This window comes from Octodon degus, unplaced genomic scaffold, assembly GCF_000260255.1.
Source record: "Octodon degus isolate 3935 unplaced genomic scaffold, OctDeg1.0 scaffold00070, whole genome shotgun sequence".
Lineage (NCBI taxonomy): Eukaryota > Metazoa > Chordata > Mammalia > Rodentia > Octodontidae > Octodon > Octodon degus.
The window spans coordinates 8,406,791-8,415,022 of NW_004524646.1; the positions used below are offsets into that span (position 1 = coordinate 8,406,791).

General features: G+C 53.4%; 1 protein-coding gene across 1 annotated transcript; it reads left to right on the plus strand.

Moving 5' to 3' along the window:
* Positions 1 to 6: 6 nt before the first annotated feature.
* On the plus strand, positions 7 to 6,391 carry LOC111817795 (putative alpha-1-antitrypsin-related protein). The gene is made up of 4 exons (XM_023719706.1): positions 7 to 244; positions 3,445 to 3,715; positions 5,228 to 5,375; positions 6,112 to 6,391. Exons 1-4 carry the CDS (start codon positions 10 to 12, stop codon positions 6,298 to 6,300), a joined length of 843 nt encoding a protein of 280 aa, XP_023575474.1. The 5' UTR covers positions 7 to 9; the 3' UTR covers positions 6,301 to 6,391.
* The last annotated feature ends 1,841 nt before the right edge of the window (positions 6,392 to 8,232 follow it).

Below are 8,232 nucleotides of genomic sequence, written 5' to 3' on the forward strand. Positions count from 1 at the left end.
CAGCTGACCATGGGCAGCAGCCTGTTCATCCACGAGAGTCTGAAGCCAGTGGATCAGTTTCTGCAGGATACTGAGGAGCTGTACCACGCAGGAGTCATCTCCATCAACTTCACAGACGCCCAAGTCGCCAGAAATCAGATCAACAGCCGTGTGAAGATGGAAACCCACGGAGAAATAGCAGATTTGGTCAGTGACCTGCAGGAAGGAACAACTCTTGCCCTGGCAAATTACATCTGCTTCCACGGTAAGGAGGGAGCCCAGCCTGAGCTGGCTCTTCTGAAATGACCCAAACAGGAGCTCAAACGCCCACTGTGTATTCTTTCCTTGACAGTGCAGCCCAGAACAGAACAAGATATTTCAGTGTAGCTTCAGAAATTTCCCAGGAAGAAACAATTTCTAATTCCCCCAAAGCAGCAAGGCAGGGAAAGGATGGCATAAGGCCAGTGAACTACCATCGTCTCTTCTCTCAGGACTTGTGAGACACTTTACTCTCGTAAGGCTCATTAGTAATCCATGCAGGGAGGGGTAAAGAACATGGAACACCTCCCTGACTAGAGAGCCAGAGGTACCAGTTGAGCGGGTTTCTGAAGGGAGCCAGAACTTTTCTCCTGGGCCAGAACTTGGATGAGTCTACTGTGGAGGAGGAGAGCAGCCAGCTTGGAGCGTGGGACCTGGGTCAGCTCTGACTCCGCCACACATGGACCTGGACAGGTGACAAGCTGGCTACTTCCTGGAGGCGCTACCTCGTTCTCTTACCATGGACAAAACAAGACACTTCTTGGCAGGATTCCAAAGGATAAAGGTTACATAGAACCTGTGGCAAAGGGTAACAGATCTACTAACCTAGACTCCCAAGCTGTCTTCCTATCTCAGAGTGTTGAATGGTCAAGATGTCACGGCCCAGGATCTAAGGCAGCTTCCATGCTCCAGGGAAAGAGCCTTAGGGAGGCCAGTCCAGGTGACGCCAAACCCCTGCTTGGCTCCCCACCTCCCTCATCTCTGGGCAGGGTCCTGCAGTGCACAGCACCCAGACTATGGTCAGCACAACCGAGGTCCCAGGTGTGTGGTGACTCTGGACAATGAGAAAGGTAGGCACAGGGGTCCCACAGTCACTGACCCACCCTGAAGGCTTGTTTGTAGAGGCATAAGGTCACAGCACAGGGCAGGTTCCCCAGGCCCATGCACTCCACACACAGGCCCTGGAGGACTAGCTCAGAAGCCAGAATGCTTGCCTGAGTCCCAACTGAACTGGCAGTCTTCCACCCTTCCTAATCCCCAGGTAGTAGCTGGTATTGTTTCCAAGTAAGTGAGTTGATCCCTTAGCATTGCAAGGAGCAAAACCCCTTACCTTTGGTGGTTTGCAACAGACAGATCAGCCCCGGGCCTGGAGAAACAATTTTTGAGAAGTTTTTGATCTTGTAAGAATAAGATGCCATCTCAACTGACAGACTGGCACACTCAGCATGGTCCCAAAGAACCATCAGCATGAACCCTTGTGAGCGGATATATAAACCCCATTTGCTCTCTGTCGGGCGTACACTACTGAGAGGTCACAGCCTGCTTGATCTGTGCCTGCCTCCTCTTGGCCCACTCCCTCTGTAAATCATGTGTGGGATTTTAAACAACCCAAACACCCAACCGCCAAGAAATGGATAAAGAAGATGTGGATTTTTCAATTCAGTGAAGTACTACTCTGCCATAAAGATAAACTTCAGGCACATAAGTAAAGGGATGCAAGCTGAGAGCAAACTCCTACGTGAATCTAATCAGACGCACACATGTAAACCTTGCATTGTCCTTCCGGTGTGAGAAACTCAAAGAGTAAATAGGGACCAAAATGTAGAAGGGATACAGTGAAATGGGAAGAAACTTTTCAGAAGAAAAGAGGAACTAGAGTATGGGAAGGGAGAAAGAGAAGAAAGAGGATTTTTTTAAAAGGAAATAAAGCTTTGTAAATATTGAAGCAAAGCGGAGTTGAAGGAAGGAGAGAGGATTGAGAAGAGAGAGAGAGAGAGAGAGAGAGAGAGAGAGAGAGAGAGAGAGAGAGTTCTATCTATGGCCAAAGCACCCTCAGTGCACTGGATCTCGTCTGATCTCAGGAGCAAAGCAGGGCCAGGCCTCCTCAGTACTTGGATGGGAGAAATCAGGGTATGTGGGAGACTGCCGCGCTGCGCACTCCCAAGAGTGAAGCCCCTTGCCTCTCTACTTCCCTAACTTCTCCTTCAACCCTATTCAGGCTGTAAAATCTGCACAGCTGGCTATGCTGAACCAGATGTTCCCTTAATTGGCTAAAAGAATGTGATTAAGTCAAGCCAAGAAGCCAACATGTCTCATTGCAGCGCGGGGGTGGTAAACGCCCCTCTCCTCCCTACTGGCTGCTGGAATGGGGCCAGAAGCAGGAGCCTGTGAGATTTCAGGGCTAAGACATGAATTATAATTATTCAATAAGAATTACACCAACTTATGCCAGGTTGGCAGCTGGCAGTGAAGGTGCCAGTCTTGCATGCATCAAACTGTCCATTACATTGATAATTAGAGAGCCTGTGTGCCTCGTACAAAACTGCTCTTCCTCATTACTTCCAATACCTGCAGTTTCTTTTCCCCAGCACTCTGCCACAAACCCCGCTCACCTCCCTGATTAACACCAATAAAAACCATGAGCTTTTGGATTCAGGGCCTTGTATTCCACAGAGCACGCTGGTCATCACAGAGCTCAACTGTGCGGTCTTCTCCCTGTGTCTTTATTTTGCATCAGTGTGCTGTACTGCTAAGTGGACGACCAGATCCCCCCACAGGGGTTTCAGGAAAACTATATCATGTGCAAGGACAAATCCTCTACAATGAATATGATCATTATGTATAACTAAAATGCACCAACCAATTTTTTAAAAGTAAAACGTTTTGAAAAGCACATGATTGGACTACGGGGCTAACTTCTTAACTGGCAATGCTTTTCCAGAGTTAGAATAGTGAATTCCGTACTTAACTATTTCCCTTCCACCCACACTTTCTTTGGAGACCTCCCTAGGGGTAGGACCTGGATCACATCCTCCAGCTAAAAAACCTCCCAAAAGAGAGCTTTGTGTGTGTGTGTGTGTGTGTGTGTGTGTGTGTGTGTGTTCTTTCTTACAGCATTGGAGAGACTCTGGACACATTCATCAGCACAGAGAGAAGAAAGCAAAGCCCCACACTCTCACCACATGCACACAGCACCAAGAGGAAACAGTCCTTACTAGCTTACCTAGGAGACATCCTAAATCCTCTGCAGTCAGGTGCACTTTACACAAAAGCCAGCAGACTTACGGTTTCACTGTGATCCCAAGTGATGTGATACAGGGGCAGCTCCAACATCAGTGTCTTAGGAGGGGTCTCGGGGCTCTGATCTCCTGACACAGTCACTGAAACCTTAACTCCTCTCCTGGTGGCTCCCCTTTTGTCCCCCAGGAAAACTGCATGAGGAACTTCTGCAAGAGCTCATTGCAGAAGCAAACTTCCAAGTGCACAAGAAGCGAGCCATCATAGTGCCCATGGTCCATCGCCTAGGGAGATTTTATGTGCAGTGGTACCCAAGACTGTCCAGCTGGGTGCTGGTCCAGCACTATGTGAGTGACACCATAGCCTTCTTCATCATGCCCAACCTGGGGAAGATGCAGCAGCTGCAGCAAAGACTCACCCGCAAGCACCTTGATGCCATCCAGAGGCACACTGCGCTTAGGTGATTCTCCAGGGCAGGGGCCATCAGGTGCTGCCCAGCCCTCTGGGCCACATCTGTACAGGGGCCCTTCAGGGCTGGCCAGAGGCTGGGAGGGTGAACCCCATCCCTTGGGTCACCATCACTTCACATCGCCTTGTGCCTCTGAGGGTCCACTTCTCCCTTCCTGTAGGCTTGGCAGGGCTGGGACCTGACAGTGCTCAGATGGGGAAGCGAAGATCCTACTATGGGACCTCCCTGCCCCGCACAGATGCTGTCCCTTCCCAACATCCCCTGCCGGGGCCAGGCACAGCTGCATCAGCTATGGGTGGAGGCTTTGGGGGTGGTGAGGAGAGGGGCTTTGAGGACCAGGCAGCACCATGGAAAGGCCACCTGAAACAATCATCAGAGATCCCCAAGGACAGCAGCATGTATATTGAAAGGTGAAAATATTGCAGAGGGATTATGCTCATCATATTAAACTGTGTGCATATTCCTGGAGATTGAGGCATGGGGAAGCTTGAAAGGCAACAAGGGAGAAATGCGCAGAAGCTACTCAGATACAGGGTGTCTTGGCCTTGGAGACTGAGGTTGCACTGGGTTCAGCTCACTCGGTAATGTTGTGGGAAGGGCACCTCATCTCTCTGGCTAGAGTTCTTGAATCTGAAGATCAACCTCATTTAAAAATCTGTGCCTATAGAGAAGCTACAAAGCCTGAGGTCCTTGCAAAACAGGAGGGAATAGCTTGAGGCCTCACGGAGTCCTGGAGCAGGTACCTCCTAGACACACAGGCGGGAGTACGCTGGTGTTTCTTCCCAGCTCCAATTCCTAGGGTCTGAAAGGACTGATGTCGTGGACACAGAGTCCAGGGAGCTGGACTGAGGGGCAGAGGCCTAGAGAGGCAAAGGGCTAGAGTCGGAACTCCCAGGGTGGCTTGCACAATGTGCTGCTAGTCATTTCTGCAGAGTGGTCCCGGAGCCAGGAGGCCCCCAGCACCATAACTGGGCTCACACCCTGCAGCATTGTTGCACAATGCTCACTGCAAAATGCACCTGCTGATGCAACAGATGTGTGGGTGAGTGGGAACTGAAGTGCGCCCCTAAGGTCCCTGCGAGTCTCAGCACAGTCTAACTGGGGCCTCCCAGTTGCACCACAGAATTCAAAGTAGAGCTAGAGCTTCCAACATGGTGAAGTGACTGCTAGCTGCTTTCTGAGCCCCCTGCTGCAGCGACCCACGGTCCCCTGGGAGTCAGGCACTATAGAGTCCCTGGCTGAGGAACGGGGCAGTAAGACCTGCCCAAACATCCCTAAGGGGTTCTCAGAGACAGTGGCCTTCCAGGTCTGCCAGGCAAGATGGTCCCCCTGGTGATAACATCCTCCATCCCAAGTATAAAGTGCAAGAAAACTCCTTCACGCCAGGGCAGCTTCCCATCCCGCTGTGGGTGACACAGAAAGGAGACACTGTCTCCCATGGTGGGTCCCAGCAGGACACGAGAAGTGCTGGGAATCTTCTCTCATTTTTCTTTGTTCTGACAGATTTGTTCATTTATTTTTTCCAAAACTATCGATTTCTGGAGCCCATGATCTGAAGAGCCTCCTGGGTACTCTGGGCATCACCAAGGTCTTCAGCAGTGCAGCTGACCTTTCTGGGGTCACAGAGGAGGCGCCCCTGAAGCTCTCCAAGGTGAGGTCACTTGACAATGGTGATGTCCAAGAGGTCCGCAGGGCGGAGTGGCATGTGGTGCACAGGGACACTGACAAGGTCTGGGCTGAGCTCCCAGTACGTGTGAGAGTCACTGGGCTGGGCCGGGGTCAAGGTCAGTGCTGGGAGGTGGATTCCTGTGCAGAATGGGCCCCACCCGAGCTGCCTGACTGACTTGGTCATCAATATTTATACAGAGAAGCGTAGGTTGATTGACTTCTAAGGATGTTCTAGAAATTTCCATGTGTGAGATTTAGGGTTACTGGTAAAGCACCAGGTCTGAATTGTGAATGAGTTCACAGTTCAGGGAATTTAAAGGGGCCAAGAGCAGGCCCAAGCCAGTGCTGTCTACATTCTCCTGGGTCTGAACTGGGGAAACTCAGCAGCATTGTCCTGGTGCTAGGAGCTCATAACGGTACCCTGGAAGAGGGAGAGGAGTGGAAAGCCATCGTGCGCTCGTGAAAATGAAGTTTGTGTTCAGGGCATGGGAGATAGAGACCAAAAAGGAGTCGAGGGAGTGAGCCAGGTCAGGCAAAGGTGGACACAGAGGATGTGGCCTTGTGTGACAGTGTATGCAGGGCACGCTGGACAGGACAGGGCCATCCAGGAGGAGAAAGGTCTGGTAGGGTGCTGGGAGAGAGCCTCACACTCAGGCCTTGCTCCAGCCTGGGTGGGTCGGCCCAGCCCCAGAGCCTGCCTCTGCCTCTCTCCCCTCCAGGCCGTGCATAGGGTGCAAGTGACCCTGGATGAGAAGACAGAAGACACTGAGGTGGATGAGGAAAACGAGACGCTCTGGCTATCCATCCCCACGATCTCTTTCAATAGGTCCTTCCTAGTTATCATAAAAGACGAATTTACCAACTTTCCCCTCCTTGTGGGAAGAGTGCGGGATCCCACACAGCACTAATGTCCTCAGACTCAGTCCCCTTCTGGTCCAGGTCTCCTCACTGAGTGACATTAAACATAGGCTGGTCAGGACACTGCATGCACCTGCGTCTCCTTTGTACTCTGGGGCTACGAGAGGACCAGGTCACAGCGTGTCTCCGGGTCCCTGCACCTCTGTGTGTTGGGTCCTGTATGGTGTACCCTGGGCTGGAAAGGGCCACTGTGCCTGAGACCTCACCCCACAGGCCCGGGGCCCCTATGCTCCCAAATTTTCAGTCCTGCCTGGCACTCACGAGGGGGCTATGTGGCTCAGATGCCAGCCTGAGGCCCCAGGATCCACTGAGTGGCCTGTCTGCCCTAGCGAACCTCCCCACGGCCCCCACTTCTTAGGCTGGAGCCCTATACATACACCTTGTGGGCCTGGCCATGCCCACCCCGCTATGCCTACTGCTACTCCCAGAGTTGCCAGCTCTGGACCTGGCACTAAGCTGCTGCGTCTGCAGCCACACACGAGGGACACCTGTGTGCCGCACACTTCTTACTCTTCACCTCACTAGGTCTGTGTTCCTCCTGAAACAGCAGCACTGGGCAGTCACTGACCTGCATCCTTGTCCCTCCATGTCTCCTCGTAGAAGCAGCCCCTTCCCCCAGTGCAGGAGGGGCCCTGATTCTTGGCCTCTAACCCCTCTCAAACTCCTCATGGCCACGAGGCCCAAGGCCATTACTCTCTCTTCCTTCTCCTTCCTGGACATGTGGCCATGGTATCATGGGGGGCTCTGTAAAGTCATGACCAAGTGCCCTAAGCTATGGAGGAGGAAGAACACCACTGCCCACTCCCCAGGGCCCTGATGCCTGCCCCTTCCTGAGCTCTGTATGGGGCCACATGTACCCCCACGGCCTCCCTGTAGTCTCCTAGGGACACTGGGGGCTGGTGACATGGCATTAGTCTATCCTGGGATGGCCTTGTGATATGGCCAGGCTGCTCCGCACTGGGCTCCAAGGCCCTGCTGAAGGGCTTCGGCAGCCAGGAGCACACTAGGGCTGGCAGGTCCCGCGCTGCCCAAGGTCTCCTGGGGATCCCTGCCCTGCCCCTCCCAGCTCATCTGAGAACCACCGTCTGCCCACTCGTGGGACACTGGGGACACACAGCACTGGGTTGGGCCATGTCGTTGTCATATTTTAGGTCAAAAATGTAGAACATGTCTGTCTTCACATGCTTCCCGAATGCAAGGAGCCCCAGGGGTTTGCTCTGTCCTGGGCAGGTGGGGGATGCAGCATGGTGGCGCTCTGCTCAGCAGGGCCACAGAGCAATGAGCTCTCACCCCAGGAAGAGCGCGGCTCTGCGGGATCGGACACAGCCAGTAGCAAGGCTGGCCTGGCGTCAGTGGCGACCCAGGCCCTTGGCCAAGCCTAAGGAAAGACCAGCAAACACTGTGACCACCCCTCCACCCCAAGTCCTGTGAGCTGAGGACTGCGCCACGCCCTGCGCTGGTTTTCACACCAAGGATTCCTTCAGTGACACATCTGCCTCTCATCTCCCTGCTGTGCCAGGACAAACCAGTCTTGGAGCTTGGACAAGGCACATTGCAGACCGCATGGAAGCCTCCCCAGGGCAGATCCATGGGAAAGACACTCAGGGATACAGCGGGTGACAATTACTAACTGCCCCCACAGAGCAGGCACACTGCTGGGCTCTGCAAGGTGTCCACCCTTGTCTCCTCTCAGTGTTCCCTGCAGGACTCTGGGGCAGCCCGGGGGCTCCCTCCCGCCCCCGTCCAGATGGCCTGGCACCAGCTGGCTGCATGGACAAAGCCAGGCCAGGGAGGACAATGAGGGCCTCAGGAGACAGCAGCAGCTTGGACACAGACACTATCCAGGGTCAGCAGATGCCCCAGGCTCTCTTCCTGCACAGAGGGCCCAGTTACAAAGGAACTGCATGTTCCCACATCCCGTA